Raw genomic sequence first — 16680 nt, forward strand, 5'->3', positions numbered from 1 at the left:
TGGAGTGAATCGAATTGGCTGAAGACTGGCATCTGTGATGGTGGGGACCTCAGGAGGAGGCCGATATGGATCATCCACTCAGCACTTCTGGCTGAAGATGGTTGCAAACGCTTCAGCCTTGTCTTTTGCACTCGCGTGCTGGGCTCCGCCATCATTGAGGATGGGGATATTCACAGAGTCTCCTCCTCCTGTTAGTTGTTTAATTGTTCATCACAATTCACGACTGGATGTGACAGGACTGCAGAGCTTTGATCTGATCCGTTGGTGGTGGGATTGCTTAGCTCTGTCTATAGCATGCTGCTTCCGCTGTTTAGCATGCATGTAGTTCTGTGTTGCAGCTTCCCCAGGTCGGCACCTCATTTTTAGGTACGCCTGGTGCTGCTCCTGGCATGCTCTTCTACACTTCTCATTGAACCAGGATTGGCCGCCTGTCTTGATGGTCATGGTAGAGTGAGGGATATGCCGGGCCATGAGGTTACAGATTGTGGTTGAATACAATTCTGCTGCTATTCAGGTTTCCCGTTTGCTAACTACAGGAAACTCTTTGGTATCCGGCACCGACGGGACGGGGATGGTCCCGGTTGATTAAAAATTCCGGATGACGGAGAGGGTTATCTACCAAGGCTATTTTTAACAAACAAAAGTTAAAAAAAATCAAGAAATGTGCAGTATACAGTAATTGGGTACTCACCTACAGAATCCCATAATGCAAGATGGGGGAGATAATTCACGATAAAGATAGAGAGACACACAGAAAAATGGCGGATCGGAAGAGACTACCAGCAGCGCGGGAGAGTCCGACCCCTGTTATTGAGGTGTTCGGACTTCCGACAGCGCCAAGAAGCCGAGTAGTGGCAGTGTGGAGAACTACCCCCACTGACTAACTCGGCCACCGCGGGAGACTCGGACTCGGCAACATTGCCGGTTATTGAAGTGTTGTTTTCGGAGTGAGAATTTTGCCGGTTATTAGAGAATTCCGGATATTTAGGTGCCATTTAAACGAGAGTTTCCTGTACTGACTCCTGCTAGATAGATGCATTGGTGAGAACTGGACTGGACTTCACTGTGATACCCCTTTGGTAAAATAGCTTTTTAATGCCCATTGTCTAGTTCACATGAGCCATGATATAAAATGTGCGATATTGAATTGGCAACCCATTATCCACCCCGCCCAATTTACCCTTCCATTTACTTCAATCGAAAGCAAAATCAGCCGTGGTGTCTAATGGGCGGCCATTACACCGACGCCCCCTGTTTGCATTGCCCCCCATAGAGCGCTCACTTGGATGAGTTACTGGAAGACTGTTAGTATCCATTAAACTCAACAGCAGCAATTGCCTCCAGGGGAAGAGGCGAGAATGTTGCAATGAAAATTCATGTTCACATTAATCAATACTCTTACCAATGCCCACGCCCACGCACATGCTCATATTGGTACTCGCATTATCACAGACTGGCCACTGTTGCACTGCAGTCTTTTCTCTTTATGTGGGCTGCCTGACCTGTCTTTGTCTCGTCGTCCTTCTTCTGTCCGTTCAGAATATTCCTGTTCGTTAACAAGATGTGAGCTATCTCTTTACACAACTAAATAAATGCTAGAACATTGACGTAATAAAACTCACTACACACTTGTTTTGAGTATAAAGCAAGGCTTTAATCAACTTGTTTCAGAACATGGAGGTCTAGTTGTATTTCACTAGTTCCTTGTCTTACAAAATGTCCCTGGCAAGCTGGGGCCAACGCCCGAGTATTTATACTCCTTGGACGGCGCCACCAGCTGGCCGTCCAGCGTTATTTCACAAGTAGTTTCTTGATGAATGATGAGATTTATAACAATCATCATATATTTTCTGGGTGGCCCAGTTGAGGTACAATGTTCTAACTTTTTTTGGCTCCCTGCCGCATATAATTGACCTTTAAGACCAGGGTAAATTGCTCTTGCAGCAAGTCTACGAAAGCTTTGTTGTTAAATGTAACTGCGCTCTCTTGCAAGATCCCTATTTTCAACTTGTGAATCCCACCGTGCACTTATCCCACCTGTAGAATATGGTTATTAAATACCAATCATCTCCTGTCCTTTTCAGGAAGTAACTTCTTAAAGTTGAACTGCTTGAATTTTGATCGCGGCAAACAAAGTTGTGAAAATGAGCAGAGCAAAGCTTTCAAATCTACTGAGGCAGAAAAACCCACAAGTGACTCCAAAAGTTCCATTCAACTTTACCCGACCGCAGCTGAGGATCCCTTTGAGTATTGTTAGAAAAATGAGGAAAATCAGGAAGTAGTGACTAGATCATGCCAAGTTTGACTTTTAAAATTCTGAAAACTGTAGGAAAGAGGTAAGGAATTGCATACTCCAGAAGTCTTGGCAAAAATAGACTTGGAGTAGAAGACTGTGCAGCGTAGGGAGCAGGGAGTTTCTGTAGCACTGGGGACTGTATATAATTTTTAAAAACCAAGTAATTTGGAGGCACACGTCTTCAGGAGCGTGGGCGGGAGCAATACTGTCAGGACCAGAGTCTCTCTGGAGTCCAACGGATTGCCTGACGGGATAAATTTCAAAGCTGCTCACAAAGGTCAAACAGATTGAAGCAATGGAGGAAGGTATTTTGTGATGACTATAGCGATTAGAGTTGGAGGGTAAAAGTATGTGGAAAAAGGTCAACTTTGTTTTAGTAGAGACAGTAACTGGATGTCGGAACAGAAGGGTGGAACGGAAGATCTACAGGAGTTGCAACAGATAATTTTGGCAAAGAACCAGAAGGAGTAGCTGTTGGATTTTGTCGTGGTTTTTTTTTCCCTGCCAATACTTTCCTTCATTATTCATGCTTGCTGCTGGAATTTAAATCACACCACACGAAGAGGTCGGTAAGCAGAGATGAGCGTTTTGATTTCTGAATACTGGGTTGACATCCAGCGGGGTACATGTGCCGACGGGAATAGAGTGGTGACCCCCCTCCGCTCTTCCCTGCCCCACCCCCCTCCCCTGCAGTGTAGCGCGCTAGTCCTCCTGGCTAATGACCTGTTCATGTAAAAAGGGAATTTGTAATCTCGACCTCAATCTGATGGATGTAAAAGCCGTGGAAGAAATGGGTTGCCTCTTGTGCCGCTTGGCATGATAGTGAAAGAATAATGGGAAAAATAAGATGGTACAAAGAGATGAGGATGGTTATTCCTTTAGAGTTACCAAACATGCTTAAAGATGAGATGAGCATTTTGTGAGAGGCCAACAATTGCAAGGGTGCTGCCTCTCGGGTATTTGTCTACACCTGTCACTACCCTGGGACCTGTACTGGACATCTCAGTGGTGTCCCTTTTTTCGCTACCCGTGCTTCACGCAAGACAGGTCACCACAGAGTTGTGGCATCTGCTGCAAAGTGACCGGCATGCAATATCTGGATCAAGGACAACTGCAGCATGATGTTTTCATGTGAACAGATGCATCCAAGGCAGCCCAGAAGACGTCTTCAGGCAATCTGCAGTGTACAGAAGCTACAGGGAAGTGACGCCCGTTGTTTTGGCAGAGGTCAACACCTCCATCATTTTTCATGCAGAAAGGAACCATCACCTGGGCATGATGAGTGGAAGTAAATGGACAAAATCAACATTTGGGGAAATGCCACTGCAGGAATAATAAATATGATTACCAGAACTGTTAACTTTGCAAAATGTTATGTAGATGACTCTGCATTGAACTGCTGTTCTCGACTGTTAAATATTGTCACCTTCCCTCCATATTCGCAAGTTAGCAAATTACAGTTCTCCTGTAAACAGAAAAATGCCATTTACGAACAGACAATCTTTGTTTCTTTTCATTGACAAATTGTACTAATTAGCAATGTGCATGAGCATTAATGCACTGTATCAACAACTATTTATCCTGTTTATTCTTGAAGATCTGGGGTTGGCAGCAGATGGGAGGAACCCCAATTCAAGCAGTCTCCTGACATAATTGGACAGGCACTTTGTCCCACTTCGAAATCGGGCTGTCCTAGAATATCGTGACTCTTTTCATTTTGGTTTTGAAAAGGTGCTAGAGGAAGAGGCCAAGGCTCATAGATGGATTTGATCAATCCACAGCAAACCCAGATGCTGAGAAACTATAATTTTGTGTCCCACCTTCGAGATTATCCCTTCTCACAATACAATATCGCTATATGGATGAAACATTTAAATGCACCCGAGGTTCATTATTAACATAAAGGAAACAAAATGTGTTCTCCTTAGGGAACATATGAACAGGAGTAGACCATTTAGCCTCTCGAGCCTGTTCTGCCATTCAGTGAGATCATGGCTGATCTGTGACCTAACTCCGTACACCTGCCTTTCTCCCTAACAAAAATCTATCAATCTCAGATTTAAAATTAACAATTGACCTAGCATCAACTGCCATTTGCGGAAGAGAGTTCCAAACTTCTACCACCCTTTGTGTGTAGAAATGTTTGCTAACTTCACTCCTGAAAGGCCTGGCTCTGATTTTTAGACTATGCCCCCTAGTCCTAGATTCCCCAACCAGGGGAAATAATTTCCCTCTCTCTACCCTATCGGTTCCCCTTAATATCTTCTTGAGGAAATTCCACGTGGAAAACGTCAACCTAATACATTGTATATTCTCCATTCCCATTCTTTTAAAGTATCACCTTTTCTGTCTGCAACTCATTCATTATTAAAGTGATAGTCTAATGTACATACCCCTGAGCCTGCCATTTCCTTGTCTCATCTGTAAATTAACATTTCTAGCAGGGAATCAGAAATTGAACTCGGCTTCTTTTTAATCAGGTTTGTTTTAATATCCCTCTATCTTTCTAGCTCTTTCCTTTACTTTGTTCTTCTCACACAAGCGAAATGCTCGGAAGAACTGTGACATACGGAATGGATCCTTATAGAGGACCCCACTGTACAACCTGAAGGATCAAACCTTCCTCGCAAACAGTGGACAACCATCAACCATCTCAGAACCGCTCATGGTAGATGCTGCCCCCTTCTCCATAGATGGAAGATTAAAGCATCCCCATCGTGCGACTGTGGAGCTCCTAATCAGACCCTGGAGCACATCATTGAGCACTGCCCTCAGAGGAAATTCACAGGTAGCCCACAAGATATCCACGCTGTTACACCGGAAGCTTTGGCCTGAGATATTGACATTTGATTTGCTTTGCTACTATCATACGAAAGAAGAAGACTCTAGCTCACTCACACGCACATTAAATTTTACAAAATTTGTATAGAATTTTACTCGCCAGGAATTGGGCATGGAAGCAGAATTTTCACCTATTAGGTTCGGGAGAGTGAAGTTGTAAAATTACCCTTGATATCATACGAACATACGAATTAGGAGCAGGAGTCGGCCCCTCGAGCCTGCTCTGCCATTCAATAAGATCATGGCTGATCTGATTACTCCACGTTCCCGCCTACCCCCAATAACCTTTCACCCCCTTGCTTACCAAGAATCTATCTACCTCTGCCTTAAAAATATTCGAAGACTCCGCTTCCACCGCCCTCTGAGGAAGAGAGTTCCAAAACTCACGGCCCTCTGAGAGAAATATTCTCATCTGTCTTAAATGGGCGACCCCTTATTTTTAAACAGTGACCCCTAGTTCTAGATTCTCCCACAAGAGGAAACATCCTCTCCACATCCACCCTGTCCAGACCCCGCAGGATCTTATATGTTTCAATCAAGTCACCTCTTACTCTTCTAAACTCCAGCGGATACAAGCCTAGCCTGTCCAACCTTTCCTCATAAGACAACCTGCCCATTCCAGGTATTAGTCTAGTAAACCTTCTGATCAACATTGAAAATTAATCCTCCTGCTCTTTAACTCACCCAAGAGAGCTTGTCTTTGAGATACCATGATGTGTTAAGTATTGTTGCTGAATAATGTGTTTGAAATATTTTCCCTGTTAATCAGGCTAATTTCCTATTTTTCTGTCATCAGTGAGTTAGGGTCTGTGGTAAACCACTGTTATACCTGCCTGTGTGGGTGTTTGTATTCCACTGTGTACATGTCTGTACATGCCTCGGCTGACTCCTCCCACGAGTCCAGGTATAAAGGTGACTGCTCCACAGTCCCTCTGTATTCTGGACTGGTCGACCACTCGAGGCACACCTTCATTCTCTTGTTAATAAAAGCCTGTTAGTTACTCGCTTAACCTCAGTCTTTTGAGTAATTAATAGCGCATCAATTTTATTAACAAGATTTTTTATAATGGAGAAGATCCTCACACCAGCATGCCTGGACTTAGACCATCGGGAGGCGGACGCATCCACCAAGTTTGCTCACTGGCTTAGGTGCTTTGAAAGATTCCTGATTGCCTCCGCTGCAACGGTCAAATCGGATGGGGACAAACTGGATGTCCTGACCTCCAAAGTGAACCACTGAGCGTACTCGGTCATCCAGGACGCGACCTCGTACACGGCTGCTCTCAAGCTCCTCAAGGACCAGTACACGCGCCCAGTGAACGAGGTGTACGCCAGGCACCTCCTGGGGAGTCGTAAACAACAACCTGGGGAATCGACCGAGGAATACCTTCAGGCACTGTCTGTGCTTGGCCAGGCCTGTGGTTGTAAGGATGTAAAGGCCGCCGTGTACACAGAGGAACTTATCCGGGACGCTTTTGTAGCGGGCCACAGGTCCAATTACACCCGACAGCGACTGTTGGAGCAGAGTGACCTCGACCTCAACAAGGCCTCTGAACTCGCACTATCATTGGACGCAGCCTACCGGGGCATGGATGCCTACTCCTCTGCACCGTGGACGCCGCGGGGAACGACAGCCTGGGACACGGTAGGACCGTCTCATAGCGCCGTGCCACCCCAGCCACATCCCAGCAACGGCCCAACTACCGCAGCAGTGTCCCAAGGCCAGAAATGCTACTTCTGTGGCCAGGCCAAACACCCCAGAGTGCACTGCCCGGCGAAAAATGCGATCTGCTCGGGCTGCGGGAAGAAGGGACACTACGCCAGCGTCTGCAGGGCCAAAGCCACCCCGAACCCCAGCAGCGCCGCGTGTGGGCCGTGCGGGCCGCCATCTTGGGCCTCCCCAGCCATGTGCGAACCACCGGAACAGCAGCCATTTTGGACACCTCCAGCCACATGGGGATCATGGACGCCGCCATCTTGGACGCCAGCCGGGACGCAGCAGGCTCCCAACACTGCCTCATCTGATACCCGCAGCGACACACCGACCCCTACGCTGGCCTCCGTTACGCTGGACCAAGCGAGACCCAGTGGGTCCCCTACTATGCGGACAAGGCCCGTCCGCTGATCAAGTCCACCTCTTTTCCCTTGACGGCAGAGGCCCGCTTAGCCTTCCACCGTATCAAGGAAGACATTGCCAAAGCCACCATGCACGCAGCGGACGAATCCATCCCCTTCCAGGTGGAAAGCGACGCGTCCGACTTTGCCCTGGCCGCTACCCTTAATCAGGCGGGGAGACCCGTGGCCTTCTTTTCACGAACCCTCCAGGGCCCGGAGACCAGACACTCCGCTGTTGAGAAGGAGGCCCAGGCTATTGTGGAGGCTGTGCGTCATTGGAGGCACTACCTGGCCGGAAAACGATTTACCCTGCTCACTGACCAGCGTTCAGTTGCTTTTATGTTTAACAACAAGCAGAGGGGCAAAATCAAAAACGACAAGATCTTGAGGTGGAGAATCGAACTTTCCACCTACAATTACGAGATCTTGTACCGGCCCAGGAAGCTCAATGAACCCCCGGATGCTCTATCGCGTGGCACCTGCGCCAGCGCGCAGATCGATAGACTGCGGGCCCTCCACAATGACCTCTGCCACCCGGGGGTCACCAGGTTCTTCCACTTCATCAAGGCCCGCAACCTGCCTTACTCCATTGAGGAGGTCAGGACCATGACCAGGAACTGCCAAGTCTGCGCTGAGTGCAAACCGCACTTTTATAGACCAGACAGGGCTCACCTGATAAAAGCCACTCGCCCCTTCGAGCGCCTGAGCGTTGATTTTAAAGGGCCTCTCCCCTCCTCTGACCGCAATGTGTACTTCTTAACATTATTGATGAGTACTCCCGTTTCCCGTTCGCCATCCCCTGCCCGGACATGACCAGTGCCACGGTCATTAAATGTCTGAACGACCTCTTCACCCTGTTCGGTTTCCCCAGCTATATCCATAGCGACCGGGGCTCAGCATTTATGAGCGACGAACTCTGCCAGTACCTGCTCGCTAGGGGTATTGCCACAAGCAGGACCACCAGTTACAACCCCCGGGGGAACGGACAGGTGGAAAGAGAGAATGCGACAGTTTGGAAGGCTGCCCTGCTAGCCTTAAAGTCTAGGGGCCTTCCGACCTCCCGCTGGCAGGATGTGCTCCCCGATGCGCTCCACTCTATTCGGTCACTGCTCTGCACTGCCACTAACGCCACCCCTCATGAGAAAATGTTTGTCTTCCCAAGGAAGTCCACATCGGGGACATTGCTACCGCCATGGCTGACGTCCCCAGGGCCGGTCCTACTGAGAAGACACGTGAGGACCCATAAAATGGACCCCCTGGTCGAGAGGGTCGACCTCCTCCACGCCAACCCCCAGTATGCTTACATTGCGTACCCGGACGGGCGGGAGGACACAGTCTCCATACGAGACCTCGCACCCTCGGGGGCCCCAGTAACCCACTACCCACTACCACCCCCCCCCCAACAATCCAATATCCAACCCCAGCAGACGGCACGCCTGGGCCGCGCGACCCGCTCGACACCCACGAGGACTACACACCAGTGCCCCAGCCGACGCGGGACTCGACGCCAGAAGCTTCACTACCCCTGCCGTCGCCACGTTGATCACAGCGGCAGACAAGACCTCCGGAGAGACTCCAATACACAAACTTTTAATACACTTCACCCCGCCGGACTCATTTTTAAACAAGGGGTGAATGTGGTAAACCACCGTTATACCTGCCTGTGTGGGTGTTTGTATTCCACTGTGTACATGTCTGTACATGCCTCAGCTGACTCCTCCCACGAGTCCAAGTATAAAGGTGACTGCTCCACAGTCCCTCTGTATTCTGGACTGGTCGACCACTCGAGGCACACCTTCATTCTCTTGTTAATAAAAGCCTGTTAGTTACTCGCTTAACCTCAGTCTTTTGAGTAATTAATAGCACATCAGGGTCTCCACTGAATATCTAACATTGTGACTCAACATAAATGACAAAATTTAAATATATTTTCAACTTGGGCATTGCCTGCTATATAGAAAGACCTGTAATTCCATGCCACAATTGATGGGGGTGGTAGTATTGTGAACCAGGTGAATACTCCAGAGTTATAGTGATAGTACATGAAAGGGAAGGAACTTCTAATTCCAGTGTTACCACATCATATATTTTTTCACCATCTTTGTGATGATGGGGGTTTTTGCATGGACAGCTATCTTCCAGTAATCTGAATATCAAATATCTGAATTTGTCTTTTGGCAGCTGATTGTACACGTGGATCGTAAAGTTACATTACCTACCTTCAGGCCAGCCTGTTCTTTCTTACTGATGCAGCTTTTAATAACCCTGACATTCCAAGTGGCATTGAAGCATCTTTGATGGTGCAAGTAGTCAACAAAGCTGTTTCCATCCCTGGCTACAATATCTATTGGTCAGCCAATAGCACAGGCAACATTCAAGATGGAGTTGCTTCAAAGGTTTCTGGCTAAGACGACTTCTCAAGGACAGCAAGATTCCTTTGGCACCAGTTTACTGTCGACCATCTGCTGATGATTCTCTTTTCACTTATCTGCCACATGAAATTGACAAAATTAAACATTTGCCTCTTGCTCATGGAAACTTACTCACTTTTAGCTGACAAACTCGTTGTAATAATTCTTCCCATGTTGACTGACTAAGAAAGAAAAAAAGAAAGACTTGCATTTCTACAGCGCCTGTCACCACCACCAGACACCCCAAAGCGCTTTACAGCCAATGAAGTACTTTTTGGAGTGTAGTTGTAATGTGGGAAATGCGGCAGCCAATTTGCGCACAGCAAGGTCCCGCAAACAGCAATGTGACAATGACCAGATAATCTGTTTTTGTTATGTTAGGTGAGGGATAAATATTGGCCAGGACACCAGGGATAACTCCCCTGCTCTTCTTCGAATCAAAACATGTTTTGTTTGCTTTGAAGGCTCATTGTTGATGCCAGCAGTAGTACGCTTGTCTTTGAATGATAAGGCTGTGGGTTCAACTCCCACTCCAGGATTTGAACACACAATCTAGGCTCACACTTCAGTGCAGTACTGATGGAGTGCTGTAATCCTGAAGGTCTTGTCTTTCGAATGAGATTTTAAATGGAGGTGTGGTGTATGTAACCGTTCCACCTTTAAGAGAACTATTTTAAGGGTTGCACTACTTTATCTTGGCTGCTGTATACTGTAATACCGGGGGTGACCACACCGGTATATAAGTGCTGTGTAATGATTTATTGGGCAGTTCAGCCCGGACCTTCGATTAGTAAAGACCTGTTAAAATTTACTCTGGTGGTCTGTGTAGTAATTCTCACTATAACACACAGGCTTAACCGTGGCGACGAGTACGATCTTACCCTGCGGCAGAGATACATCCAAGGCAGTTTAATGGGCATCGAGAAGAGGCATCCGCCCTCATCATTCTGCTGAGAAAAGACTTGGGTCTGCAGAGCAAAGGAAGAATTCTGACACGAAGCCTTCCATCAGCAACAGGCAGTGATCATCCCTTCTATCACGGTGGTGGGTAAGCCGATCAGCGACGAGCAGCAAGTCGGCCACGTTGGCTGTGAAGTAGGGGAGGGAAAAACGGAGGATATAAGGGCAGAGAACTCGACCACGGCCGGGGAAAAGAGCCGGACAGAAGTCGGGGCCAGAGGCACTGAGACTGGGGCAGCGTAGGCACGGGAGCCGCGGTGAATACAAACGCAGCCGGTGTAAAAGACTGGGCTGCAAGCGGGCTGGGAGACGCAACAGCGTCGAGAGAGAGCTCGACCGCGACAAACGCGGCCGGTGTAAAAGACCGGGCTGCAAGCGGGCTGGGAGACACAACAGCGTCGAGAGAGAGCTCGACCGCGACCGGTGAGAAAGGCCGGGCAGCTACCGAGGCCGCGAGGCGCAGCGACCGGGACAGCGTAAGGCGCGGGAGAAAATTTAAAAAAAACGCGGAGAACTCAGCCGCAGCCGGGGGAAAGGACCGGACTGCAAGAGGGGCTGGGAGGCACGATTTGAAAACCGCTGGGGAGGGCGAACGCAGCAATACGGCAATCGCCATTACAGCCAGCGGGGGAGAAAGGCAAACGCGGGAAGCCGCCATTTTCGTAGGCGGGGAAGAAGACAAGCGCGGGAAACCGCCATTTAAAAAAAAAAAGTTAAAGAAAAATTTCTTTTTGTTCCTCAAGAAGATTGCGAGGATGCCTAAGCGTGGTAACATCAACGATTTCGATCCCGATGTTGAAGATTGGGCCACGTATGTAGAACGCATAGAGATTTATCGTAAGGCAAATAAAATATCAAATAAAGATAAAGCACTAACCTTACTAAACTCAATGGGTGCGAAGACATACGGGCTATTGAAGCATCTTCTATCACCAGCTAAACCGGCGGATCAGACTTTCGCTAATATTGTTGCTGCCCTGAGAAATCATTTGAACCCCACACCACTGATGTTAGCGGAACGATTTAAATTTTATGCGAGAACGCAACGGAAAGAGGAAAGCAACACGGAGTATTTAATTGAACTGCGTAAGCTAGCGAAATACTGTCAGTTTGGGGAAAGACTGACAGAGGCACTGAGAGACAAATTTGTGTGTGGATTGTCGAAAGAAGGAACACAAAAGCGGCTACTTGAAGAGAATGATCTTACACTTGATAAGGCTGCCACTATTGCAGCATCGCACGAAGCCGCAGCGAGAGGCACTGCGGAAATGCAGCTGAAGGCAGCGGTACTCAGCGTAGATCAAATGGCTTTGGGTACAACGAAATGTTATCGTTGTGGAAAGACAAAACACGATCAGAACCAATGCTGGTTTAAAAACCAGGAATGTAGAAAATGTGGCAAGCTTGGTCACATAGCTAAAGTATGCCGGTCAGGAAAGAAGACCAGCAACAAAAAGTCACCGCAGGGAAGGTGCAGAAAGGTACATAAGGTGGCTGAGAAGAGTTCGGATGAACAGAATTCGGATTCAGACTCCATCAGCAAGGAACTGGGTAGTCTGAGAATTCACAATGTGAGTAAGGAAGCTGACCGACAAACTATCTGGGTCACACTGCAGATAGCAGGAGTCCAAGTGAAGATGGAATTGGACGGTCATGAATAAGCAAGATTACAAAAGGTTATTCACACATATTCCCCTACGGGATACGGAGATAGTATTAAAGACATACACGGGGCAAAGAGTATACCCCGTCGGAAAGATAAAAGTCAAGGTGATACACAAGGGCAAAGAACACCAAGGAATGGACATATATGTACTACCTGAGGGAGCTCCACCACTTCTGGGACGGGAGTGGATCAGGAAAATAAATATGGACTGGCACTCCCGATTGTCCAGAATATGGGATGAGGGCATATGCAGCAGTGACAGTGACAAAGCAGAGAGTGAGAACTCGGTGAAGACAATCAGCTCAGACTCTGGAACTGATGATGGTAAGAACAGCCCATGTGCAAAAGACAAGTCTAAAATGGACTTGCAGACTAATGATGGAAAAACGAAGGAGTGCACAAATGCTTCAGAAGAGAACAAAGTATCAGAACAGAATTCCACTGAACAACAACAACATAGTTTGACAGAGAATTCTGAGTCTGTCCAGTCTACAGACATGCACATTTCTGAGGAACACCGGGCTCGAACTCAACTCAATTTCAAACTACAACAGCAATTAGAACAAATGATTCGCCGTTTTGAGCAAGAGATGAATGCAAAGAAAAAGTTCTTTGACACAGAGTTGGAGAATCTGGGAAGACAGCAGAAGCAGCTGATTGAGAAAATGAATCAAGAACACACAAACCGTCTGCGTGATGAGGCCAAACGAATCAAAGCTGAGCAAGAAAGGGAATATGTCAAATTCATCGATCAGTTGAAAGCTAAGAAGAAAGAGCACCCTTTTGTGAGCAGTGTCAGCAGTAATAAGCCACTCAGGGAATTGGTGGCAGAGGCAAAAGCTGAAGTGATGGAGGAAATAGAAGACAATAGAGAAGAAGCAGAAGATGATGACTCATCTGAACCATTATCACCCCTACCAGGTCACGCACGTGGTCCCTCCGGACTGAGCCAAATCAGTCTGGAAGTAGAAAAACTTCCCAAGGTACTCGAGCCTTTAGAAGTCAGCAATGCTGGTTCTGAAGTTACGAAAGTTCAAGCTGTTAAGTCCAGTGAAGGACTATTAGATGAGTCACCCCAGGAACGAGAACCTACTACACCACCGAAAACTACTACACCACCGAGGCGTTATCCGGACCGAGTCAGGAGACCTCCTCAGAGACTGAATCTGTGAACTGTCTTTACATGAAGTTGTGTATATATGTTAGTATGTTATGTTTAATGGGGAATATATACTGTTAAGCTAAAAAGGGAGGATTGTGGTGTATGTAACCGTTCCACCTTTAAGAGAACCGTTCCACCTTTAAGAGAACTATTTTAAGAGTTGCACTACTTTATCTTGGCTGCTGTATACTGTAATACCGGTGGTGACCACACCGGTATATAAGTGCTGTGTAATGATTTATTGGGCAGTTCAGCCCGGACCTTCGATTAGTAAAGACCTGTTAAAATTTACTCTGGTGGTCTGTGTAGTAATTCTCACTATAACACACAGACTTAACAGGAGGCCCTGCCTATCTGTTCAAGTGGACTATTTTGAAGGGTAGCAGGGAGTTCTCCCAGTGTCCTGACCAACATTCACCCTTCAACCAATGCCACCAAAACAAATGAATCTGACTGCCGCTTGTGGGATTTTGCTGTGTGTAAATATGCTGAATAGTGTCATGGAAGCTTTTGCATCCACCTATGCAGGCAGACACAGCCTTGGTTTAATGACAGCACCTCTAATAATGCCACAATCCTTCAGTGCTGCACTGAAGTCCTGGCCGAGATTATGTACTCGTGCGTTGCAGTGGGACTTGAATCCACAAACTTCGGACTCAAAGGCAAGCGTGTTACCACTGAGCCAAGGTTGACACAATAGTCCCAAGATATGTAGCCAAATTGGCTGAACATGCATCGCTAGCGCTTGTTGCTGAGGAAGCAGTGCCAAGAATTAAACAGATTCAGTTGTGCAAGGCTGGGAGGGGGTTCACGAACTTTAGATGATGCAAACACCAACTGGCATTGAGGAACTTTTTACATTCCTCAGTCTGAGTGTTCACTGATTCCATTGACATCGACCGAACTGGCATCAAGACATTGGCGACCCATTGACACTGGATTCTAGGTAAACTAAGGATGAATACACCCAGCCCCTCCAAGAAGGTAATTGTTAGTATAGTAATGGAGACTCTCGTCAAACAGATACCTCAGTTCTTAGTGGTTCTGACATCACTTGAAACATTAGTGGTGAAGTAGCCACAATCATTAGATAACATCAAACTATACTTCCTCAAAGATAGTCAAAACAAAGGAAAAATATCCCCAATAGATGTTGGAGTTATTCTAAACCATTATCCAAGAAAGCATCTCTACACGAGACTGGCTTTGAACTGTGGGAACGGTGTAACTCCCCGGAATCTACCTGGTTATGATCTCATGCTACACCATTCTTACTGCAGGTTCCCCTCTCTAATACATCAGCAGAGTCCTCCTGGATTTCAGAAAACAAAGCTGAGCCTGAAGAATTTGCCTGGAGAAAACCAAAGAGCCCATTGAATGACCGATTCAACTCCATGAACAAGACTGTCAGGGATTTTGCAGAATCTGTAAGAGCCATTCACGCATCAGTGGGATAGCAGGCAGACCCTCACAACCAGTGGAATTCTATTGCCTCACTTCAGAATGTCCCCAGCTACCCATTGGGAATAGGAGTCCCCTGAGGGGTGGGGGGGGGGGCGGAGATTCTAACTCGAGGAGGTGGATGCAGCTAATGATCAAATGCCTGAGGGGGCATTATTGAATCAAAACTCCAAATAAACAGAAGTGTCTTAACACGAGTGTTGTCCAAAGCCTCAGTGCACTGACTTCAAGCTGCTCCAGCTTTAGAATGAAAGCCTTTTCACATAGAACATATCAGGCCACATCCCCATGGCTCACAAGCCCACATGCCCAAGTCAACGTACAGGAAACTTTTTTTATCCGGCACCGACGGGACCGGCGTGGTGCTGGTTTATCAAAAAGTCCGGATTACAGAGAGGTATAGTGAAAGGTATGAGAGCCCCGTACACAGCAACAGATCCAGGTTTCCCTGTTGCTTAGCAACAGGTGCAGGAACCCCGGCCACAAGATCCAGTTGTCCCTGTTGCTTAGCAACAGGTGCAGGAACCCCGGTTACACAGCCACAGATCCAGGAACGGCCACTAATATGAAGTAAAACTTACCTGAACCTGCTCCTGAATTTTGCCGGTTAACAGAGATTTCCGGTTATTTAGGTGCCGGTAAATTGAGAGTTTCCTGTACATAGATCATCAAAATCCAATCCTAAAATAGACTTGAGTGTACATAGTCCACAGAGACTCAGCAGAACCTTTACATCGTATGCCAGTCGCTGACTTGACGATGGTACGTTTTTTCCCAGCATGGGAAATCCAGCATATTGGAGATGAGTCCCTATTTGCTCAATCTAGAGTGCAACTGGATGGATGCAGTTGGCTGACAAATAAACCAAACGGGTTCTAACCATGTTAGGATGGCGTCCCAAAAGGCCCATGGGCAGAATTTGTTCACTAAAGTGTCGCACAACTCCAGGCAGCTGCAGAAATAGGTAAGGGCGGTTTTTTTTTAAGTCAGTTGACCAGTTTGTTCACAGGATGTGGGCAACCCTGCCAAGACCACATTTGTTGAACATCCCTAGTTACCCTGAGAAGGTGGGTGGTTGGCCTTCTCCTTTGAACCACTGCAGTACTTGTGCTGATGGCGGTCCCACGATTGTGTTCGGTAAGAAATTCCTAGGATTTTGGCTGGGTGATCCTGAAGGAATGATGTTATATGTCCAACCCAGGATGGTTTGTGACTTAGAGGGGAACTTGCAAGTGGTGATGTTCTCATGACGCTGCTCTGGTCCTTTTTGCAGGAAAAGATATCAAGGCTCTGCTCCCAGTGTGGAGCCTTGCTAGATGGTAGCGTGGGCCACAGAATCAGAAACTTGTCTGACAAAATCACCCCTCGTATCTAGTGCTCCAGACTCCATTGCCCTCAGGGCAGCTTTGTGTTGGTATTGGTCCAGATTTAATTACATTTTTTTTGAGGACCGAGTCAAATTTCACAACTCTGGACTAGCAGAGTTGTTGAGTGCCATATTTGCTTAAAAGTCCTGTGAAATCAATGGTGAGATACCAAAATTTGCATCACATTATAATAGTCCAGTCCAAAGATTGGGCACAAGGTATTTAAATATCTTCTCTAAAAGCTTTATTCTAGAAATGATATTACAACATCTTAGTTACTGCAGATGGCTGGGCTTTGGCTTTAGAACAAACCAATCAACTGTGATGTTCTTAGTCTAGAGCTCCAGAAATGAATCCAGATTCTTGATGCTCAACAGAACATAATTCTAATAGCCCTTGAC

General features: G+C 47.1%; 2 protein-coding genes across 5 annotated transcripts in view; both read left to right on the forward strand.

Moving 5' to 3' along the window:
• Positions 1-16680, forward strand: part of adamtsl3 (ADAMTS-like 3) — a 782675-nt gene that overhangs the window by 172841 nt on the left and 593154 nt on the right. The window lies entirely within an intron of this gene.
• On the forward strand, positions 2446-13726 carry LOC147100131 (uncharacterized). The gene is made up of 2 exons (XM_085968858.1): positions 2446-2861; positions 10515-13726. Exon 2 carries the CDS (start codon positions 12277-12279, stop codon positions 13459-13461), a length of 1185 nt encoding a protein of 394 aa, XP_085824984.1. The 5' UTR covers positions 2446-2861; positions 10515-12276; the 3' UTR covers positions 13462-13726.

This window comes from Somniosus microcephalus, chromosome 27, assembly GCF_052327205.1.
Source record: "Somniosus microcephalus isolate GS21.2 chromosome 27, FLI_Smic_1.0, whole genome shotgun sequence".
Taxonomy (NCBI): domain Eukaryota; kingdom Metazoa; phylum Chordata; class Chondrichthyes; order Squaliformes; family Somniosidae; genus Somniosus; species Somniosus microcephalus.